At 41.1% G+C, this 24583-nt stretch overlaps 1 protein-coding gene across 5 annotated transcripts in view; it reads left to right on the forward strand.

Annotated features, from left to right (window-relative positions):
* DVL1 (dishevelled segment polarity protein 1) overlaps nucleotides 1-24583 on the forward strand; it is a 118509-nt gene that overhangs the window by 24464 nt on the left and 69462 nt on the right. For all 5 annotated transcript variants that reach the window (XR_012677045.1, XM_075172356.1, XM_075172357.1 and 2 more), the window contains exon 2: nucleotides 16072-16141. Coding sequence is in view for 4 of the 5 variants with exons in the window: in XM_075172356.1 (XP_075028457.1) it covers nucleotides 16072-16141 (70 nt within the window). In the remaining variant the exon portion in view is untranslated. The remainder of the gene's footprint in view (nucleotides 1-16071; nucleotides 16142-24583) is intronic.

The raw sequence follows: 24583 nt of genomic DNA on the forward strand, positions 1-24583 counted from the left end.
AGGACTTGGTGATCTGATGGGAAAGCCTGTGATGCACCTGGGGAAATGGTGAAATACAACATTGTGGGCTCTTTTCATTGCGGCTGCTTGCTTTTTTTTTTTTTTTTTGTGGAAAATCTGGTCCTCCAGTACTGCTTTACATTCTTGTAAGGATGCAGCACACAGGAATAGCTTGAAGAAATGTTTCTTTATAAAGAACTTAAAAACCTGTATCAAGTACCAAAGTGACTCCCTGAGCATTGCAGCTTTCTTCTTGCTTATAGTTCTTCAGGAGTATGGTAGTAAATGAAACAACCGTATCTCTCTCTCCCTTACCAGTGTCTTCCAGTTCTAAACTGAAGGGGCGACTCATGAAATGAGGGAGGTTGGCTTATACGGACAGCTGTCTTTTACTGGAAGACTTCAGTTTTCTTGAAGCAATGCCTCTCTTAATTTGGTTTTGCAAGGATCGACTACATCAGTCCATGCAATTTGTGCTATCTCTCTTTGCTATTTTTCTAAATGAAATAGTAGATATTTTTGTAAAATGCATTATTGTGTAGCTTGGAATAGCAAAAAACATGAACATGGGGTCAGGGGGTTGTGCTTGCTATCGAGAACTTGTTTCACTTCTCCACTGGAACACTTTTCTGATGGTGAAAACAAAAAGTTTTGGCCTATCATGGTGAAAATCTTTAAAGTGTGATCGCCATCCCGTATGGGCATGTATCCAAAGACTACCTGTTTCTTAATTTGTATCTAACTTGGGATTTTGTGACAAGCTGGAGATCTCTTTTTCAATGCCTAAACAAACTTGTAGGTCCAGTTATACTTTGAAGTTGAAGTGTGGGTGGAATTTATTACTAGCTCTGAATGTAAGAGGTCTGAACCCAGCTTTTCATTATGTTAGAAGTTTGTCTTGCAGTGTTGCTGTCCCAGGGAAATGTTAGAGGGCTGTATCTGTGCTCCCCTTCCACCAGTAGCATGTTGTTCCTTGTGGGAGACTAAAATTCAAAGGGGTATAGACAGGGACAACTTTATCTTGTGATCTGGATTCCAAAATACGTTGCCCACGGAGACTGTCCAGGCCTTGTGTTGGAGGGCTGAAACAGCCATGAAATGGATTCATGTTATACCCCTCCTGGCTTGCCTTTGAGACCCGATGAAGATTCTGGGAATTGTGCATTAAATTGATCTCTGTGTATGATGCAGTACACTTTTTAAACTTGTACAAAGAACTGATTAGTGAAGGCTTCCGCTGGCTTCCCACAAAAAAAAGGATACGCAGTCTTTTAGGGTTTTCTGTGTAATTCTGTGGGAGAGTTGACATTTTGCATGTGCTTTGAAGGTAAACAGAGATGGTAGTCTCCACCTTTGTGCCTGTGTTTTATGTAGGTCTGGAGGCAACAGGCGCTATCGCATTCATTACAACATAGGTCTAACTTGTCATGGGCTGTGAGTTATACTTCTGGAAGCTGGAATAGTGTAGACCAAAAGACCTTATTAAAATAAACTAAATAATTTTCACCACATCAGTGACCAGAATTATGCCATTTAATTAAAATATGTCTAGACAAATAACCTAGGGGGAGAGAGATATTATCTATAATAAGTGTTTGAGGTTTCTGCATAAGGACCATACTAAATAGATTTATGAATAGCTTCTTTTCTCCCCCAAGTATCTGGAGTCTTGGAGTACTGTAGCCACTGCTGGATAATACGGTTGTTTCTCATGTAACTAGATTGGCATTCATCTCTTTGTTAGCAATTATTTTAACCTGTCTGTAAATAATATTTCTGTGAGGTATTGATTAACACTTGTGGCTATTTTTTGACCTAGCTTTATTATTATAATGAGGTACTTTTAAGAGAGCACAAAAGGAACATTTCACAGAGGAATAAGGATTGATTCTTATCTTGACTGCTCTCATGTATGTTTAGCATTTCTTGCTTTGTGCTGTTTGGCAGCTAACACCGTATCTATCATGGTTGTGTGACACCTTTATTGAAAATGAATTGAATAGTTGTAGTAAGAGATCTGGAGTTGCTACCATACCCGGTGGTTACTTAGAATGGTAGAAATAAACTCATTTCACTTGTAGTTGATTGGGAAGAATGCTCTACTTTCTATGGCTGTTGTTGAACTTGTTTCTTTCTTGCTTTCATTGTGAAGGACTGAAAGTCATTCTGACTTACAAGAAAAGAGGGAGGACACATTTTCAAGCAGCTCATTCTCCTTCTGCTGTCTTTCAGAGAGTGATTTCACTCCATATAGTTAGCGGACCTCTCCAGAAGGGTGCTTTGTTCCATATTGAGAGTAGTGGATTTGATGGAATATGTGGGATTAGGGTCACAGGCATAGTCCTTTGACTCGTTCCTGGAGTTTATTGCTCTGGAATCGATTCCTGAAGGACAACTCAGCCACGGTCATCACTTTATTAGTTTGACATTGCACCTATCCTTCACAATCTTAAAGGAAGATCTCTTCTTCTCCTTCCTTGTTCTATCAGCAGAATGGACACCTATCTCCTTAACATGGCATATGCTGAAGGTGGACAGCTGAATTTTTGCAAAATTAATATACAGTTACTCGTTTTCTAAAATGAGGACCTGACTGTATCTGGGATTTTTGTTATACCATGCATTAATATTCAGATGGTTTTAGGTGAAAATATAGTTATCTTTAAAATGGTGTTTGGGTAAAGAAATGAGAAAGAAAAACTGATGTCACATTTTTAAGCGCTAGTATTGTGCATGTTTTTTACCATGTGCTGTGAGATTGTGCTGGTGCCACTAATGCCAGAATAATTGTGGTGGAAAGATAGTTAAGCAGAATGCTCTGGTTTGTGTGTGATCCTGCCAGCATTATCAGTGACAGCAATTGGATTGTACTGAGACGGAAGTAACATATTTCTGTACATGTATTTTTTTTTCCCTTTAGGACAGAAAAATATATTCATAAGGTTACAATACATGATTGGAGGGATTGCCTTTGAAAATGGATTGCTTGACATCTAGTAATGCAAATAATGTATGCTGGCAATAGTCTTTAGCTGAGAAGCTGTTTTTTCTGTTGAATTGTGAAGGCAGTCTAAGAACATGTGACTCTGCGTTGCTTCAGCACAAAAACTCAGTATGCTGTCTAGCATTAGTTGCCTCATTTATTTGCTTTTATAGATGCATGCACGTGATGGTATTGGGGTTGTCATGTCTGCCTGTTCTTCCAGTTGCAGAGAAACAATGGCTGTTCCTGTGGTCCCTTCTTTCTGTGGCTGCAATGTGATGTATGTAAATGTCAGCCTTTCCACTGAAAATACTCAGTCCCTGAAGAGCTTACAAGTTGCAAATTTACTGTTAATCTTGCTATGAAACAAGGTTTTAACTCAGGGCAAAAATAACTGCCTGGGCACTTGGCCATTGTGAAATGTGTGCAAATACACAAAGATAAGAGACATCTGCTGTCTGTGGGCTCAGTTGTTACTGGTGGTCAATATTTTGAGTAAGAATAATGGATTGTTGCATAGTAGTCTTCTGGGATTTTGGAAAAGGACCTATGACACGATGGTCTGGATATCACTCATGATATTTTCATAACATCCTTCTGAAGTATTTACTGTGCCCTTCCTCCAGATTATCCTCCTTTTTCAGTTAGCTCTGCCTAGGTCAGATCCATCCCTGTGCTGAAGCTGGTATGTCATTTAAGACTGAATCAGGTGGAGTGTAGTGTTTGTGCTTGTGTTTGGCTCAGGAGTGTCGGTGTTGGGAATTTGAGGATGTCATTTGCTAGAAAACACATTCTATCAGGCCCGTGACTGGACTGCAGCGCCCCGAGTCAATTCTTTTGAATTGTTTCTGCTGGATGTGTAGGTGCATTGTCCTATAATTCCATCCTTATTCTGAAATTGTTACTTTTCCACCCAGGTCCTTTCTACTACTCAACTTGTCAGATGTCTTTTACACAGTGTCTGCTTGAGTTGCACACTTTTGTAACCTCAGCAGCTATTGGCACTGGGTGCAGCAATTCCTTGGAGCGACCCGGTAATCGGCCCTCAATTCAGCTACTGAAATCAGTCGTCAGCAGTGACAGAGGTATGCTGCTGCGTCTGGCTCCTGCTGTCACTCATCCTGCAGAGTATTCAGACCGCCCTTCCTGCCTGAGTGTTAGAGAAGAGTTTCCTATAGGTATGAGCCATGGGATGAGGGGCTGTCTGCGTGCCATTTTGGGTGTGTGATAGCAAAGCGTGTATCTGTCTTAATTTGAATCCTGTTAGTGTGGGAAGCCCTTGAAATAATCTGTGGCAGCATGGGCATAAGTGTGGTCTGGCAGCCAGAGGAAGTACCAGTGTCCCCGTGTAATTACCTGTGTAATCCGTGGACTGTAATGAAGTTTGTGTAACTACATTACTGCTGTTGTCGCTGCTTGAGGTAGCTGTGTTAAAACTAACTTGGATTTAGTACCTTGAAATGCTTCTTTGTCCATTTTGATATCAAGCAGACGAATTTCAGGCTTAAGCTGAGGCATCCACACTTCTGGCTGGAGGTCCAAGAATAGTGGCTGCAAAGTGATGCTTTTTGCATGTTGATGAATTAAAGTTATGTTATCCCAAAACATCCGTAGGGATGATGTGAAATCTTGAGCTTTCATGGACCTCTTAATGCTTCCCCAAACTAACTTTGAAAGGACTGGAAGCATAGCTAAAAGGATGTACTATTAGAGTCAGTTTGTGCTGAGGGAGGCTATATTACCAAAATCAGTGTTCCCTTTGCACAAAACCAGAGATTTTAGTGGTAGTATCTGGTAGGTGGAGTGGCCAATAACCTTACAAGTTGTGCAGCCTCTCTTGCTGTTCATCAGTGGGGCTGAGAGCTGTTGATGATCAGCTAAAAGCATCACGAACCTTGCCTTTCAATTCTCAGCTTCAGAACTGGCTTGGAGAATGGCACTTCGACTGTATATTAGAAACCGCATCATCTCAGTGAATTGGTATGTAGCTCTCAGAGTGCAAGGTCATGACCTGACTTCAGCCTGCAGAGGCTTAGATTTTCAACAGGCTGCATCTCTGCCTTGACTTTGTGTGAATGTCATCTCTAAGTGCTATTTTGAGAATGTCCTGCTCTGGAGTTTTGAAAATAATTGTACTCTGGGGAAAGCAAAATCAGAGCCAGCTGTTTCCAATGGGCATTCCACAACCAAGTTGCTGCTGGCAGTAGCCTCTCTTTTACAGTGTTTTTCCTAGGTTGTTTTCAAGAACTATTTAATTTTAGGGGGGCTTATTAATATTTATTGTTTTGTAACTAAGACATTGGTCTGGGACTTCAAAATTTGGGTTCAGGTCATAATTATGCTGACCTGTCCCTTTGTCTTGTGAGTTCCTTGTCTTTACAGCAGAGAAGATGATATGTATCTGTCTCTTGGGACAGTTACAAGAATAGATTCATTAACACCTGTGAGATTGTAATATAATCACATAAATAATTTACTAAATAACATGGGGGGTAGAGGAAAAAGGGAAATAATAGAAAAGACAGAAGACTGTCAGTGTGGCTAAAATGTTTTGCTTGTTATGGACAGTTTGGCCAGTTCTATTCGAAACCTTTTTCCAAGGGAGTAGATGGTATTGATGAAAACAAATGGTAAGGTCTTAGGACTCCAAAATTCAACCAATTGCTTGGCTTCTCTGCGCACATAATTAAGAGTAACCTTTTTTCTGCTATGTTAACTGATCATGGAGTGGAGGGTAACACTATGCACAATTGGGGCTATCAGTGCTAAAATCAAAATAGACTAATTTCTATAGATATCAACTTACAATGCCATAAATGCTTGTATTTTAGTGGGATTTTCACACCTTAAGCATCTGCACAACCACTGAAATATTGTTAATTAAAGGGTAGAGAAGCAAACTGTATTCCCTGTATGCCATTGCTCTTTAGCAGTCGGTCATAAATATTTTAAAATACTTAATTGGAAGTCATTCCTCATAGATGCTACAAAGTGCGCTATATTTGGAGACCCTTTCGAGATGATGGGCAGAAGTTCTAGCGAGGGTCTGTAGCCTGGCACAAGTCAGGCTGTGCTGCACTTGACTGAAATGGAAGGATGAGACAGATCTGGGCTGGGAGCCCAAGTACCAGTTGGTTCAAAACACGTGGAACCTTTTAGTATGAGTCACTGTGTCAGACTGTTGCACTTGGTAACGACTGATAAGCCTTTGAAAGCGCTTTGAGTGTGATGCAGATGGCTAAACTGGATTGCTGTAGATCAAAATTCCCCTGTTCACAGTCGAGGCAGCTGTAATGCAAGTAATCTCTGCTTTCCTCCTTGCCCCCCATGCTCCCATTGTTCTTTTTGGATTCATGTGCAGGGATCTTGCTTAAGCAGAACTCTGGACTTCTCTAACCAAGTAATGAGGCTTTCTGCTCCTCGAATGTCTATCTTAAATAGTCATCAAGGAACTTTTAAACATGGAAGTCCCATAATTTTCTTATAGTAGGAGGGAGTGTAATAGGCCAAATGACCTCCTCAAGGTCATACTGTGGGTTGATGCCAGAATGGAGCCTAAATAAATTTAGTTGTCCTTGAGTCCCAACTCATTGCTGTAAAAAGTGTAGCTTTATGTTTGAAATGAAGGGCAGATTCAGGCCGATTCTCTCCTAGGGAATACAGTAGTTCTTACTTCATTCATGTGCTTAAGCTTAGGTCAGTATCTGGTGTAGGACTTAAGTGCCATAACTTTTTCAGTATCCTGCAGTTCTCCTGAAAGATGATAAATTATCCCTACTGTTCTAGAAGGCTGGCATGACAAACTGCTGGATGTGCCTCCAGGAATAAAGGTAGAGTGGAGAAAACAGGGAAGAGGCAGTTATGTGGGCAGAAGTGTTTAGTGTGGTGATGAAGATCAGATGTAGCAGAGGATAACTGGTGTATAAATACATGTTAATTGCAGACAGAATCACTGAGACTGTGTGTTTAGATTTTTAAAAGTGTTAAGAATAACCTGAGACAGAGAGTAGCAGCTAATTACATCAATGAAGAAAGAGAGTTTCTTAATGCATTTGTCACCTATGCACGAAGAGGTGACTTCCCTAACACCCACTGCACACAGTTTCTTGCTACATTTTCTATAGAACCTATAAGGAGCTAGTGTGTGTGGTGGAAGGACAGGAGGTTACCCTCAGGCTGGGGAGTGCTGTCACAAGAGCTGACTTTAGTAAATGGCTTTATGCAGAAGGGACGTTGAACTTGCATAGCTGAGCCTCTGCAGATCATGCAGAGCTACTGCTCAGCTGTTTTGTTAGGAGAGCTATTGCATGCATTGAAGATGGATATCTTTTTTGAAGAGCATTTTGAAGAGGATTTTGTTCCACAGTTGGGTGTGTCATTTATATCATAATTGTGGGTAGCATGTTCATATTCATTTTTGACAGGTTTATGTGGGAGTTGGCATACAAAAGTGCATATATGGAAAGGCAAAGCATTGTCCGTGTTGTTTATGAATAGCAACCTAAAAAGGAGAACGCTGGTTCCACTCTGGCTCTGTGGTATTTTGAGGAGTGATTGGCATGAGCCTTCCGTAGAGAAGCACCGTAGGTCTGCCTCAGAACGCTGCAACACCGTTTCCTGCTCACTGTCTCAGTGGGGTGCAGACAAGATCTAAGGCTTTCATGCATCACAGAAGGCTGCGGATCTTTTGTGTTGAGCAGAGCCCTTCTATGCTGCACTGCATTACGGTGTTTATCTGCTCAGCAAAAAGATTTTTCTTCTCCCCTCTTTCTTATTTCCAGAATAAACATTATATCCTAGCCAAGCCTCACCTGTATATTCAGTGGGTGGCTTTATTTTCATTCATTTCTCTGAGTTGGAAGGGTGGCTAAAGGCTCTCTGTTTTCCGATCTCTGCTACAAAAAGCCTAAAGTTTTAATTCTGAATTAAAGATTCAAACTGAAATGTTAATCAGTGTCAGAAAGACTATTTTTAGAGCTGCAGCCTTGGATTCCAGTTGAGTAGTTGCAATTTGTCATGTAATCAGAAGGGTGAGAGGTTTTTTTCTTTCTGTGCATGTCAGCTGTTTGCTGCTGGGTTTGCTATGTGCATTCTGCAATTTAAATTGTCCTTAAAGGAGCTGCATGTCTTTATTTGTTATACTTCCGTTTTCCTAAAAATGGCTGTCCTCTCTCATTTGCTTTTGTATTGCAGTAAACAGTCTGCTCTTCAGAGATGTTCATATTCTGCCAGGCAAGATGCAGGGGGTAGTTTGGCAAGTCTGGATCTTCTTCAGAAAGGGCTGCTTCTTGAAGAGCTTTTTATGGCTGGTAAAGTCAGAGAGTTTCTATGAAGCAGCTAGCTAGCATCAGTGGAGTGTAGTACTGCTACTGTAGTTCCGACTGCCAGTCCAGTGTGCAAATATCTATCAACCCACATTAGAAGTTGGGAGCTTCCAAAGCAGAAGTTGCTTTTGAGTGAGCTTGGAATCTGCCAAAGCAGTTACTAGAATCTTATGAATAGCTTCCTTTAGTATTAACTCATTGCAGATGTGGATTTATGATTACTTACGGTTTTACTAATTTAAACAGCTTTTTTGAAAAACTGCTGCTTCATAAGTAGAATGAAGTTGCCCAAAGAGGTTGTGGAACCTCCATCCTTGGAGATACTCAAAACTTGACTGGACGTGGCCCTGAGCAACCTAAACCTGCTGTGAGCAGGAGGTTGGACTAGATGACCCCTGGATTTCTCTTCCAAGCTACATGATTCTATGAATCAAAGCTAACATCTGAATAATCTCTTACCTCCCTTTGTGGTGACGGGGGTCACTGAAGATATGTACAGAAGAAATAGCTTAATTTCTTCGCCTTCTCTCTAAGGATCTCCAAGTAAGTTATACAAAGTAATGAATGAAGCTTCTCTCCCCCTTCTCCCGTCAGTAAAGGACAATAAGAAAGAGTTAAGAAAAGACTTGATTATGATCACAGTGACGAGATGGGATTATTCTGGTGCTAAAGTATATTAGGATGCGCACTTTGTGGCATGGTACACATTAACCCAGAATGAATCTGTAGTGGCCACACTCTGTCTCAACCCTGCATTTCCCAGGTATGTGGCCTTGGAGGATTGGGCCTGCAAAGGGTGAATCAAGCAAAGGAGAATTTCCTTGTTAACTTCATTTTTCTGAGTAGAAAGAAAAAGTCATCTAGCTAATTCTGGAAATGAAGTCTCTCAGAGGCGTGCATGATGCAATCAAAATGCAAGTATATGCAATACTATCAAACCCAGTGTTTAATACCCAATTGCCTAAATGCTTATGAATCAGAGAGTTATTAGAGGTTTGTGGGGTTCACTTGGTATTCTTAATATGGAGTCAGCGTATATTCTGAGGCAGCAAACAGCTTGGCAGAGGGATGAGAGTGAGGGTAAGCCTAAACAGTCCTTGGTCTTTGGGCTGAAATCCTCTTTGGGAGGGTAACCAGGAGTATAAACCTATCATAGAAACAGGTGAGATATGAGAGGGTGAACAAGACTGGTTTTGATAAATGCACAAATACCTATTTGTGCAGAGTAGGGTGGTAGCAAAGTCAGAGGATCCAGACACAATTCCAGGAAGTGAGAGGAAGGAGGGGCTGTTACCAGCAGTGATTGTTTCATTTAGTAATTAGTTCTTACATCTCCTCTAAGTCAAATAAAGCAGAGGATGTGAGCTTCTGAGAACTATTCCCTCCTCCCCTTCCCCGCACATCCACACCCTTTTTTGCACATACTCTTTCTAAGTGAGGACTGTATTGATGTGAGAGATGATAGTGGGGAGCTTGCTGACAATGTAGAGCAGGTGCTTGGGGGTATTCAAGAATGCGGGGTCTTTTTCATGATCTGCCACTGATGTACTGTGTGACCTTGGGCGAGTTGTTCCCCTGTGTTCTTTTACCTGGTAGATGCATTTGAAGGATGAACTAAAGGATCTAATATCTTGTGCATCAAGATTTTTCTGGAGTACAGTGAAGAGGAAAATGTTAGAAGTCTCTGAACATTGACGAAAAATCTCTAGCTAAATTGTTGGTGTGCTGGCAGAGTGTCTCCTCCCTCCCCTCTGCAAAGACGAATCGTGTACAGCTGGAACACAGCAGGGCAATACGGGGTAGACCTGCTGCTGGGGGGTATTGCGACCCAAGTTATCTGGAAATGACTGGTTTGTTCTGTTACCGTTTGGTGTTCATTGAGTGGTAGCTTTGTAAATGGCTTTGTGGATAGGTGTTTATTTGCTCTCTTCTCTCTGACCCAGAGTGGCTCATAACCTGGGTTAAAGCGGAAGATTGTGTTACTGGAATAGAGACTGCATGCGTTCCGACCTTGCCAGCAATTACAGAGGCACAGTGTTGCCAGGAGGCAGGATGTGACCTAGGAAACAAATATCTCCTCTTCTCAAGGGAAGCTTAACTCTGAGAGCAGGGGATGTGTTTCTTAGTATCGGATGGTCTTTCTTCTTATTATCGAACAGTAAGTCTGCTAACGATTGTGTTTGAGAGCACTGGTGTTGTATCTCCACAGTGGACCACATCCGATTCCAATAGACTTTTCTTCACCTCTGTAGGAGGTCTCTGGCAGATCAAACGCATCACCTCTTCTTCCTTGCCATGCTAGCTTGGGTTGGGTTTAGGTTGTGAACCCATTACTTAGGGCCTTATCCACCCTGGTCTTAAACTGCCTGTGTGTATTAGTTCCTAATGGACCATGTGTGTTCCAAAAGCAGACAACAGCATGGGTTTCCCTCTGCCCTTGCTTCTAAGTTTTTGTAAAGCAAAAGCCGTCTCCTTGAATACAAAGTTGTCCTCCGACTGAAGCACATGGCTGCAACTATTCATATTCCTTTCTTGCCTTCTCTCCATTGCTTCCCCTTCTTGAGAATTGAAAGGAGCTGCCTCTTTACTACAAATAATGATTTGTAAAACAGTGATATTTGAAATTAGTGGCTGCTGCTGTCTTTGATGTTCTTGGCACTGTTGATTGCTACCCAAAGCAAGCTGGGAATTACAGTCTGTCATTCTCTTGCCTCATAGCTCAAGGCTATATTTAGTAGTTCAAGTTGCAACAGATCTGGAAGTTGTTCCCTTTAGCTGCAGCAGAAGGCTAATGCTGTGATAGAATGCGTTGTTTTGTAAGTGGTGACTTCAGATTTCCATCACGAGGACAACTGAACCAGTCTGTGCAGTATTGCAGGGATATCCTGACTGCCACTGTATGTGTCAATTTTAGAAAGACCCCCAAGCTTTTCTCTGGAGAGAATCTCACAATCAGTATGGTTTTTAGTGCTTGACTTTTGCCTAAACCTTAGAGCTTGGTGGAGAACTTCTGCATATGATTTCTGGGATGCAGTAAGTGGCATTTCCTTGGAGGGGGGGAGATACTGTCATTTGAAACATGCAGCTGCCAAGATAAAATTATTGCAGCATCTTTATTTGCTGATACTGCAATTGGATCTTTGCTGAGTGAGTGTTCTCTCCAGGACTCTATAAAACACAAAAGATAATGTCTGAATTCGAGTCAGTCCATTGGGGCTGGAGATCCATGCAAATGTTGAAATCCTCTGTCTGCATACAGAGTTTGCAGCTCCAGAATTGCAGGTCAATGGAGTTTACTCTTAATTGTCTCTTTCAGAGTCTAGGTATAAATGACTAAAACCAATAATGAAATCATGTGATCTGTTTCTTGTAGCCAAAAGGTGAAGGGAGGACAGATGCATTAGGAGTTAAATGAATATTTTTAAATGTTTTTCTTTCCAATAATAGAACAGGGGTGAAGTCTGCCTAATACTGTACTGCTAGCCATTAACAATGCAAATAAATATGGAGAAAGAAGAGAATGTTCTTTCCTTCTTTAAAAAATGGATTAAAATGTGCAAATGGAGGTATTAGTTGTGGTGTTATTTATTCCTAATTTTCCAAAAATGAGATGGAAAGAAACTCTTTGTCCATTTGCTTTCCTTTCCTCTCTTCTCCTTCCTAACCAGTTTTTTTCCCCCTCATAATATGACACTGTTTCATGCATAGTCAATTGCTTTGTGGCTGTTGTGGTTTTTTTAACACAGCAACAAGAAACACAAAAACATAACTAAAGGAAAATGTGGTTGTGGAACCACAAATTTTTATTGAGTTTGACTAGACTTCAGGTTGGCTTTTTTAAAGCTTAGAGATTGTCAAAAACAAATTGTCCCTATTCTGCTGTGTAGGGACTTGAAGCCAGAAATCTGTTTCTGCTACGAATCTGCTGTTTGACTTGGTATAAACTTACCACCGTATCTCCTCTCTGCTCATATTTAGACAGTCCCTACTCTGAAGAGCTTTGCTGCGTGTTTGTACAGTGCCTTGTTCAAAAGGTTCCCAATTTTAGTTGGAGCCCTTAGATAACAAAAAGAATGTCTTGAGTATTCACATCAACATGTAGTAGTAAAGCCTTATATTTAAGAGCAAACCTGGTGGTTTTGCAATTGAGTGACTTTCTATTAGTTAGCTCAGTTCCTTCAAGCTGTATGTTAAAAAAAACCCCAAACCCAACAAAACCCCCAGCTAATTCTCCTTGACCTGGGCAGCCACCTTTGTCAGTATCTCTAGCTCCTCGGAATCATGAAACAAACCCTTTCCTGGACAAGTGACTCCCAAGACTTAGCAGAAGTCCTCTGTTGGTCTCGGCTGTCATACAGCCTTAGTTTATTTGGATCTAGGTAAAAATGGAAGAGGAGAGCTCTGCATTTAAAGAAGGCTGTGGGCTTGTGAATGTTGATGCTATTCCTGTAACTCTGATAAATAGAGTATTACGGACTAAGTGAATTCAGGTAAACTCCATCCTGGACTAGCTCTCTTTTGAAGTAAGAGACTAAAATGGATTGAAATGTCCTGCAAGCTTGCTGTGTTGTGTGGGAGTATTTCTGTACATGAGGCTGCCCAAAAGGGGAATTTGGCAAGTCCTGCATTTGAATGCTTGCATTTCAGCCCTACTTGAGTCCTTGCTTATAGGACTAGGAGAATCCACAAGAATCTTGCTACAAGGAAGGCAGCAGTAGCATCTGAAGAGATGTTTGTACAGGGCTTCAGGTTTCAATAATTGCTGTGCAGGGTGTGTGGTATAGTGTGGGATTCTCTATGCTGCCCTGCCTGGGGCTGCCTTGCTTCTGCCAGATGCTGGGTTTAGAGGTTGCTCCAATTTCCAGATTCAAAAAAAAGAGGCTTGAAAGGAAGCTTGTCCTTAAGGTCTGCTTTCTAGGCAGAAGTGATTCATGTTCTATTGTGGGAGTGAGGGTATGACAAGGGAGTCCTGTATAATGGTGACTCTGTGGACTCCTGTTTGAAGTGATGTTATTCTTACCCTTAATCAGAGAAACCAAATGGGGAGCTAACTGCTCTGCATTTCATCCGTATCTCCTTACTAGAGATAACCAGACTGAAGTGTTGTAATAGGTAACGTGGACCATTTCTGTCCTGTCTTGTGGATCATCATCAACAAGAGAGAATCTATCATAGCACTGATTCAGAACTCTGTCATCTTACACTGAAACTACTGAACTGTTTTAGCAAATCCTATAGTCAGGATTTCAGAATTAGCAGAGTTCAATGGTTCTGATTTTAAATTAAGTAATAAAGCACAGGTTGAAAACTGAAGCACCACTCAGGCTGGTTTCTGAAATGGTGATTCTTTTAAAATTTCTCATTTGATGGTCGCTTCAGAAGCCACCAGCAATGTCTATTTCTTCTCTAAAGACAAAAACAACTTTCTGAGAGATCATGGCCTTGTGTAAGTGAGAGAGGTTTGTTAAGGAAGCTGATGCAAATGCAGGGTTTTCTTAATCTCAATCCTTGCTGCTTTAAATTGGAACTCTGCAGCTTAAAGCAGCAGTCCTAAAAAATATGGTTTAAAGTGCCCTGCTGAAAGATGACATTTGTAATTGGTTTGTAGAGTTAGAAGCTGGCTCACTGGGGGCTTGTTGTGAAGAGTACTTCAAAGCAGTAGCTAATTACTCCCAGTAGTACTGAACCACTAGTTGATTTTGAACCTGCTCTTTTCGTCTGGATGATTCCAAAGGAAGTGACCCTGGTGTAGTCAACAGCACCATTGTTTCCAGATCCTGGATGGGATTTAGAGGCTTTCTAGAGTGCATTCAGCTGTGCAGGCTATTTAGTCCAGGAGCTATAGGAGAACTGGAGGCTCACTTTGCCTCCAGCAGACCCGATAAAGATCTTGCTGACTTAAAATGTTATTACTTTACTTTCTAAGAGGACAAGTGAGCACTGAATTGGTCGAAGAATTCAGAATATTTTTGTAACTATAAGTATATATATGTGGCTAATTTAATGAGTATGAGGTTGTTAAATGGGGGCCACGTTGGTTACTGTGCTAGTTAGAAGAATAGAAACATCTGAAGTAATTTCACTTGCTGCTGAATTGGAAGCTTGGCATTAACTCTAATGAAACGGGAGCATTTCTGTTTTCTCAGTAGTTGTGTCATTTATATTTGGCTATGACCAATCTTAATTGTTGAAACAAATGCCGATTCTGAGATACTGAGTCGCAGTAAGTGTCTTCAGAATTGAAAACTTTATGAAAGCCTTCATGCTAGTAAAACAAATTGCTGATTTTATTCTCCTTAACTATAAGGGTGTGAATTCTGGATTAAGCTTTTTATCAAGAAGCCTTCAGAATGGCTCCTAGCTGAATGCTATATTGGCATTGCATCTGTTTAAAAAGGAACGGGCTAGGGGAGGGAACGCAAAGCCACAGCTGCACGGCTGTGTTTGACCATGTCAGCTCTTCCCCTGACAGGGGCCAGGTCTCAGCCTTGCTAACCGTTTTGAAACCATCTTGGAGTGAAAGGAGGGAGGCATAGGGAGCAAGAGGGGTATGTGGCTAGCAAGAGTGGGAAGAGAGCTTGAGTTAATCATAGAATCATAGAATGGTTTGAGTTGGAAGGGACCTTAAAGATCATCTAGTTCCAACCCCCCTGCCATGGCAGGGACACCTTCCACTGGACCAGGTTGCTCAAAGCCCCAGCCATCTGGCCTTGCACGCTTCCAGGGATGGGGCATCCACAGCTTCTCTGGGCAACCTGTTCCAGTGCCTCACCACCCTCATAGTGAAGAATTTCTTCCTTATATCTAATCTAAATCTGCCCTCTTTCAATTTAAAGCCATTACCCCTTGTCCTATCACTACATGCCCTTGTAGAAAGTCCCTCTCCAGCTTTCTTGTAGGCCCCCTTCAGGTACCGGAAGGCTGCGATAAGGTCCCCCTGGAGCTTTCTCTTCTCCAGGCTGAATAACCCCAACTCTCTCAGCCTGTCTTCATAGGAGAGGTGCTCCAGCCCTCTGACCATCTTTGTGGCCCTCCTCTGGACTCGCTCCAACAGTCCATGTCCTTCTTATATTGGGGGCTCCAGAGCTGAACGCAGTATTCCAGGTGGAGTCTCACAAGAGCGGAGTAGAGGGGGAGAATCCCCTTCCTCGACCTGCTGGTCACACTTCTTCTGATGCAGCCCAGGATACGGTTGGCCTTCTGGGCTGCAAGCACACATTGCCGGGTCATGTTGAGCTTAATGAAGAAGGTTGAGATGCATGTCTGATGTACAGGAGGTGAGGGTTCAATATGAAGCTTGACCACAACTCTTTCAGTGCCTTGGGGTGAAGGTGCTGTGTTTTGGCTCCTAATCCAGTCTAGGAAATTGAGGTAATAGTCCTTTCTTTGCTGACAGAGTGGCCTTAACTTGTGATCTGTGATCTCTGACACAGAGACTGCACAGCACAGTGGGATTTTAATCACCATCAGATCTTTAAAAATTGTGGTGAGGTGGAAGACTCCAAAGTGGGAAAAATGCTTGTAATTACTTTTGCGCCTACCAGTTTGGGATGGTTGTCTGGAAAGGTACTATTCTACCCTTTATTTTTACTTGCTTCCATTGTTCTAATAGTCACATATTCTTTAAACATGGAAGACTTGCTGATACCAACATTTTAGTAAAAATTTGTATTTTTCCTGGACCATTTAAGAAAACCACTGTCCCTTCTGATCTGATGTAATTTCCAACTCTTGATTTTCTTCCTATTGTTTTTTTTTTTCCAGGGTGGTAAAGGAGGAGATCTCAGACGACAATGCAAAGCTACCTTGCTTCAATGGAAGAGTGGTGTCCTGGGTACGTTGGCTCCTATGTCTGTATGCATATGTTGTTTGATACAGTGGGCACAGGGTAGTTGGTGCATGGATCCTGATTTTTAGAAGTGACTTGACTCTCAAATTACATGGAAGCAAAGGCTTAGGTTTTTATTATATCTGTAACATCCTGTTATTAAGTAATCTATTTTAAAAATTAGAGTGAAGTCCACAAAGGTGTGCAGGGCTGAAAAGGTGGTTTAAACATTAAACCTTTAACGTTAGTAATATCTTGTATCGTCTTTTCTTTCCCACTGTTGTCTCTCTTCCTCGCCTCCTAAGTATTACTGAATCTGATGCAGAGCTCTGAAATAATGCTGTAAAACCTCACAAAATAAGGCTGGACTTCTAAAAACATTTACTTGCTTACCTTTTGTTGAAACTAGTAAGAGCCAAACTCTAATCCTTGTTTAAAAAAAAAAAAGAATTGTCCCACAACATAAGGTTAAATGTAACAGCCAGATTGCTGTCAACAGGAGTGTGGTAGCAGACTTTTGCCTGTGTTACACAGTTAATAGAGTTCTGCCGAATCATTGAGTTTTAATGCTGTCACTAAATAGCCAAAACAACTTACTCAAAAACAGCGAAATGTGATATTCTAGGGGTTTTTGTTTATGTTATTTTAATTTCAATGTATTGGTATTGTGGTAGTGCCTGGAAGGTTTAAATGAGGTTTAAATCTCTGAGCTAAACATTGTACATGCATTCAGTAAAAAGACACAAAAATCTATAGCATTGGAAAAATAAGCAGGGCAGAGGAATTTGGGCTGTAAGTAATTTGTCCGTTAAAAGTTATAGAGGAAGTCACTGATCCAGCTGTTCATCCCAGTTACTGTGCTGCTCAGCAGATCACATCTCCCTTATTCTTTCTCTTGCCTGTTTTTAATGTGTTATTTTTTCCAATATGCCGAGATATTTGTTTGTCACCTAACTATAGTTATTAATTACTATCTCTTGAGTGTTACACAGCCCTTCGGGTTGCTTCCCATTTAATGAACAGGTGACCTGCACTCCATGCTGAGCTGAGTGCTGAATAGCAGCACACAATCTGTGCTGTTACTATAATAGTTGGTCGCTTCTCCACATGCCTAGTTCTTTAGCCATGTTATGATCTACTTAATGGAGATGCAATAAAAGTCTGTTGCTCCCCAGGGTTACTTCATGAAATATAGTAATTCCCACTTTCAGATTATGCTTGGCACGCAGATAAATTTGGTGTTTGGCCATTTCATGAACATATTTCTCCACCTGGGGATAGGAAGTTTACCACAGTCAAGGTTGATTAAAGTGGTTGTGCACCTTTAGGCAGGAAAAGGGGCACTAGTATTTTAGATTTTAACACCAAAAAAGCATTTGGGACATACTCTGTGATTTTAATATCCTCTTTCAAGCTGACCTTACAATCTTGGGTATTGGGAACACAATAGAGGACAAGAAGAATTGTCTGTTTTCCCCAAAACTCAAGTTTGACTCGAGTATGAAATGATTTTTTGTTAAGGGCTTGGCTTCAACAAGTGGTGCATGTAGGGTTAGAAATCATAGTGCCATGATACGAGAACTCTGCTGAAGTAACTAGAGATGTTGGACATTATCCAGCATTGGATACATGTTTGGATATATGTTTGCAGTCTTCCTATTTCTGGTAGGATGAAGGTAAGCAAGTAGTAGTAGTAAAGTAGGTTTACAAGAGTTTTTTCCAACTGCACAGTTAGGACAACTGGGGCTACTTGGGATTCTCAGCTGGAATGAACTGCCATGTCTCCATCTATTCCTCCAGTTCTATGCTGATTTTAGGAGTTGAAGATTTTGCTCACACGTTTACAACCAGTACCCCTAAAATATTTCAGTATCCCAGTCACTGAAGTTATACAGGATAAGGAAATCTGCCTGGGCCTTGCATATGATCGTGCTGGGTAACTTAAAGTTTCTAAGCCTGGCTTCTTGTAGACACTATAAAATCAAATACAGTATCAATTGCATGCTCTTGCCCGCAGTGGAGTGCATGTGTGCATTCTATTATTGTGTAAGGAAAGTGCAATGTATCTTTTAAACATCAGTTTGATTGGGAGATTGTTCTTAAGTGCCTTGTGGTTAATGCCTTGTGGTTCATCAAATACAGCCTCTGCTGGGTTCTAAGCAGCTGAAAATGTTGCTCATGTGAGGGCAAGGGCTGGCAGATGAATTGAGCTCAGTTGTATCATACGATATTATCACTTCTTTCTGCTCTATTGATTGCTTTCAATTTTAAGGCACTCAGACTCTGGGAACTGTGTAGTCCCAAGAGGTTCTTAGTATTAGGCAAGCAAAGCACATAGCTTTGTAATACATGAACTTAACCTTAGTCCTCCTATACACCCAAATGTGTACAGAATATTAAGCACTTATTAGATTTTGTATTCAATTGAAGTCTTAAAAATTGGGAGATTATTCTCCCTTCAGTCTGTACTCTCTTAAAAGTTAGCTGTTTTGTCACTGAGAAATGCATTCAGAAGGAAAAGCTGCTTTTTTTTGTAGGACCTCCATAGCTTGTTTTTGGCCTTTGAGCTCCAACTTTTTGACTCAGCAGCAATAGCTGGCTAATAACCAGCGTGACTTTCAAAGCTGTTTGTAGAACTTAGCCATGTATTTCCACCCAGCAGTGGGTGTTAGGCAACTAAATGCCTTGGTTTGAAAATCGATGAGCGTTTCAAAGCAAAGTTATGCTGATATAAACCTGCGCTGCTGGGCAGTGCTCAAGGGAAAGAAATGAACACAACAGGGATCTGCCTACTTGCCTTCACAAAGCAGGGCTCTATGGAGGAGTAAACTGGCTGTCAAAAGAAGTATTCATTCTCTAGAATAAATTCACTGCTATTAGAGAATAAAGTTAATGTTTAAACAAACAGACAACCATGGTCTTTGAGACCTGATGGTCCACCTAGAGTGCTGTGGGAGACAGCGCAAGGTTCGTTCTTAATGAGGTTGTTGGCTTATGTCCATTCTTGTGTGGGAACTGAACACATGATGGTGTTAACTTCTCCGAGTCATGGCTGAACATGTGCTAATGGCCACTGGTGTGGTATGAGGTCCTTTTTTCTTTGAGGGGCTGGAGATGGCTGAAGGGCTCAATGCTGCTGAATACGCTACTTTCAGGATACGCTTGAGCTATGAATGTTGGTGGTGCTGTTTTTGTCTTCAGTCCAAGGATTACTGTGGGCTATAGCATGGTGTTCTGACAGTATGGGAATAGATTGTACAAAAAGGGATTTCATGTGTAATTAACAAGCTGAAGAGAGCATCCTGAAAGCTTCAGATAAAAAAAGGCTATGAAGATGTCATTTATGTTGCCATAAATGCAGCGTGAGAGCAGCGTCTGTTTTAAAAGCAAAGGGGTAGAAATGAATAGTAGCTATTATCAGGAGAGCAAATTAATCCTGAGAACCCCTTTCCTCCTTCTCGGTATGTAACACTTGCACTGTATTTGCTCCTCAGTGTCATTCCCTCCCTGTTTCTTCCCCTTTCTCCCATGCTGCTGAACCGATAAATATTAATTCAAACAACAGGCTGATATTCAGATTGCCTTCTGCATCCCTGAACTGGGTCTTTTCTTCCCAGTGCATTCAGGAGCATGGTAGTGTTTGTTTTTATCTATGCAGTCTAGTTAAAGAATGTATCTTTTGCATTGGTAATTCAATACACCGATAGTTCATTCTGAACTTGTATACACTATTTGGGCTTTTCTGTGGAGCAAAATATGACTCAGGTTGTTCCAACAAGGGCCAGCGTTCTTGGAGTTTAAGCTAAAACAAACCCCCAACCCCAAACTATTCCACATGTATAAGGGTATGGATTATTTCATTTCCCTTTACATCCCAATTCTTTAACCTCTTCCTCCTTCCCTCTCCCAACCAAAAACCCAAGGGCATTTGATCTCAAGTTGAGAGCTGAATTCTTTTCCCAGCTTCTTAAATAATATGAAATATGAAAATATATGCCTTTTCTATTTCCAGCTGAAAAACAGGAGAATATAAAGAACAGTAAGATCAAAACAAGAATATATATATGTGTACAAACACACACACAAGGTAAATGTTACGTTTCAATTCTATGACTGTTACTATTATAATTTCAGAGAAACATTACAATTTCTGAAATGCATTTTAAGAATGACTTCAATTTATTGTGATTCCTGTTCCAGTATAGGTTGCTGGCTGCTTTCCAAATGTAGAAGAATGCAGAATCCTTGCTCCAAGGATTTGTACCTTGTTTCAAATCTTTCCACCAATTCCTATTTTTTACATTACAGTTTTGCTTGGAGGCTGCAACCAAGATCAATGTCTCTGCTCCTTTCTTTCTCCTTGTGCCATGCACGGTACATGTGCATGGTGGGAGACAGGGTTGCTGATCCAGAGACCTCAATCTTGTATTTTCTTTGTATGTCACAAATATTTGCTTTTTCCACATTATGGGTGGGAGCTGAGACACAGCAGTCCTTTATGGGGGTTTTTTCTTTCCCTTCAAGGTCACCTAGAAAGCCTTCTGCAACTGGCAGCAGATATCTCATAGTCTGATTACTTAATCTTAAAATCTTCCTTCTTGCCAGTTTTTTAAAATGAGTGTACGGGCAAGTTTAAGTTGAAAGTAGCTTTTTAAAAAATGTAACATTTTATTTTCTTGAACCTTTAATGGTGGCCCTGGTGGACCACAGCAAGCTGACTGTGAGCCAGCAATGGGCCTTCGCAGCAAAGAAGGTTGGCAGCATCCTGGGCTGCATCAGGAAGGGCATTGCCAGCAGCTTGAGAGAGGTAATCCTTCCCCTCTGGTCAGCACTAGTGAGGACACATCTGAAGTGCAGCGATCAGCTCTGGGCTCCCCAGAACAAGGGAGACCTGGACACCTGGGGCAAGTCTAGCAAAGGGCCTTGAAGATGGTTGAGGGACAAGAGCATCTGGCATACAAGGAGAAGCTGAGAGAGCTGGGACTGTTTAACCTCAAGAAGAGAAGGCTTGGGGAGATCTTACCAATGTGTATCAATACCTGATGGGGGGAGTAAAGAAGACGGAGCCAGACTCTTCTCAACCCTACTAGTGACATGACAAGAGACAATAAGCACAAACTGAAAAAAAGGAAATTCCGTTCAAACGTAAAAAAATCTTTTTTACTCTGAGGGTGGTAAACCACAGCTTGCTCAAAGATGTGCAGAGTTCATGCTTGGAGATACCTAAAACCTGACTGAACAAGGTCCTTAGCAACTTCCTCTAGCTGACCCTACTTTGAGCAGGGTGGTTGGACTAGACGATCTCCAGAGGTCCATTGCAATGTCAACTATTCTGTGAATGGATTCACTGCTTTTTCTGTAGCTTTTCTGATACTTGCATCATCGTCTTTAATGATAAGACTAAGGCAGTTTCTCGTCTACCTTTAATTGACAATATAAAGACGAATTTGGTTTTCCCAAGTCAGAACACAATCCCTCCTTCATTTCTTATGTCTTTTCTTTACGAGAAGAATGAGTTCAATTTGCCTTTCTTCCTCAGGTGAAATAACATTAGTTTAGTGATAAATAGTGAAATAGTTTTTCTTCTTAATGCCAACCCAGGAACTTAACACACAAGAATCAGTTCTGAGCCGGCAGCCAAATCTCTAATAGTGAGAGCGGTGCTATTGCAAAGGTCCAAAAGCAAAATTTAGATGCGTGGCTTAAATTAATTGTTTCAGAGAATTGGTACTGTAGAGCCCTTTGTGAGCGCTATACCAACGTAGGCTCTTCACAGACTCTGCTGCTCAGCAGCAGATGACATAGTGCATTATAAACCCATCTATTTCAGCTGAGGCAGAGACAGCATAGATTGTTGATAGATATATTGCTTCAAAAGACTTAGACTCTTTCCTCCCTTCCCACCCATCAGCTTGTTTCCAAATTTATATGCATATCCCCCTAGTTTGGATTCAGTTTATAGCGCTCTTCTCAGAGATCATACGGTGCACCTTTTGCAGATGATGTTGACAAGGGCTGTTCACTCTGCTGAACAATCAGCTGAAACACCTGTGTCTGACCTGCATTACGAATTGCAAATTACTTTTTCCACACTAACCCATAAAATCGCAGTGCTTATCTGCCTCTATTTGCTGCTAATTACTGGAGGAGGTTTATGTAAATTTTACTGTAAGTTAATTGTTCACAGTTTCGAACCCTTTAATATCCTATTCACTGGAACTTAACAAATGATTGCATACATATATTTCAAGGCTAGCAAAGTTGGTCTTTACCTTTTGGAAAAACTGTGTTTTGGGCAGGGCTATTTCCTTTTCTGGTTTTTAACATGATGGGCCTGAGCTTTCTTTGTCTCCTGTGTTATAAAATGTGCATCAGCTGGTAGCAGACAGCTTGGGATTCTTTCACAAAACCATCTGTGATAATTGTCATCCCCACTGTAAATTACTGCAACGTATATGTGCGTATTTCACATCAAGATGACATATTTAAAATTGGAACATTAAGTGCACACGATATAGCTTGGCTGGCTCTTCCCCCACACCTCCTCTCTTGCCTGATGCAGTGACTACTTTGAAGTTTACAAGATGAATGACATTTAGAAATTTGAGATTTTCATCTTTTTTAATAACATTTGAATCCTTCTATTTGTCATAGGTAGGAACTTTGATCTTGGTGTCATATGCAGCACTGATTTCCATAGGGGAAAATGTTCAAGGGAGGATCTGCAAGTCTTTAGTTGTTGCTTACTTTTGCAGCCCTGGGAGCTCAATGTACAGCTAGATTAGTATTGAATTAGAATCACTGCTCCTAATTAACTATTTAAACCTCCTCCCCATCCCTCCTGTGTCCTGCTTGTTTTTCTCCTCCGCGTCTTAGATCTTGTCCTTTTGATTTCGGGGTGCGTGTTTTTTTTTTTTTTTAAAGGACTAAATAATTTGGGACAGAGGGCTACTACTTGCTAGATTCCTTTTCAGTGGTTGACCTTTAGGTTTTCCAACAATGTAGAGACTAGCATTAATTGTATGGCAGAGTTCTTCATCTAGTAGTTATTACTGTGAATGCACCTACACAAACACATTTTCTGCAAAAAATAGCTGATACATGTGGCTGTTCTGCTAACACATACACACACACATAAAAAAACATAGGATAAATTTTTCTCAGGGGATAATTTGTTTTGAGTTCTTTGGGACTGCTTACCTGAGTGAAATTATTCGTGTGTTTGTGTTTTTTCAGGTTCAGGTCCTTACTGGGCAATTTGGAAAACAGCTTGCACAGAAGAGAATATGTTACCTTCAGGCTTTTTGCAAAAGCTTAAAATGTTTTTCTATTCTCTTTGCACGATCCAGGGACAGCATCCCAGTGGAAGCTGGGAATGTGGAAAGAATTGGCTTGCGGTTGCTGCCAGATGGGAGCCAGCCGAGCGGCCTCTGCCAGCAGTTTGCACAAAGTCGGTTGGCTGTTATCTGTGTTTTTTAGGAAGGCTTTGCAACATCTGGGAACAATTCCCTGACTGGCTGCCGGGAATGTGCACTATTTCCTATTGGCTGGCAGTGATGTCATAGCCTTGTGCGAGCCTTCCTCTTTTTTTTTTTCCTTCTCTATTATCTGGGTGCCAACAGATAATACTTGTCCTGTTTGTACGTTAGCTTTTTAGACACTGTATTTGCAATTGCAGTTAAAATTGTTGGGTAGAACCATTTAGTTTTCTATCATACAAGGCAACACAGGAGCTTCAGGATCGTTAAATGATCTTCAGCAAAGGGTATTGTTGCCTTTCGGCACAGAACTGAGGCAGTGAATGAAAATCCACAGAAGCAGATTGTTGTTGATTTCTTGTGTATAAAATGAACCGATTTCAGGGCCCGTTTCTTCTGTTCACACATTATATATACCCTCATTCATCTGCTGATAGACTGAATTATCACACAGGAGAAAATAGAGAGCTGTGCATGAAATCTGACCCAAAGGGAAGAGGATATTAACGCAATATTTTATCTTCTTCCATAATGTTTAGAGTTTATAAAGAAGGGAGGAGGGATCACTGAAAACGTTCCTAAGCTTTAAGGTACCTGAATGAGTTATTAGGGAAGGATTTGAGACCTAGTATAGGAGAATGAAATTCCTCTAAGGGGCAGCTGGGGCTGGAATGCTAGGTTCTCTAGGAGCAAGAGATGGGGAAGAAGCAACCAGGTTACCATGAAAGATGAGCGAGTTGAAGAAAAAAAGAAAGAATGTGCTGAATTAGGAAGCTTCAAAGCTCTACGGTCTTAAGGTCCTCTCTTTGCTGAAGTAATGCTGGGTGGTTCTGGTCTGATACGCACAAGAATTCTCAAATTAGATTGAATCCAAGTTTGAATTGAAAGATGCTGTCCTAGTTCTAACTGTGATCAGCACCAGCTGGAGGAAAGGCCTGTAAGGAAGTCTTTCTTCTTTAGTCATGTGGCA

This window comes from Calonectris borealis, chromosome 23 (genome assembly GCF_964195595.1).
Source record: "Calonectris borealis chromosome 23, bCalBor7.hap1.2, whole genome shotgun sequence".
NCBI classification, from domain to species: Eukaryota; Metazoa; Chordata; class Aves; order Procellariiformes; family Procellariidae; genus Calonectris; species Calonectris borealis.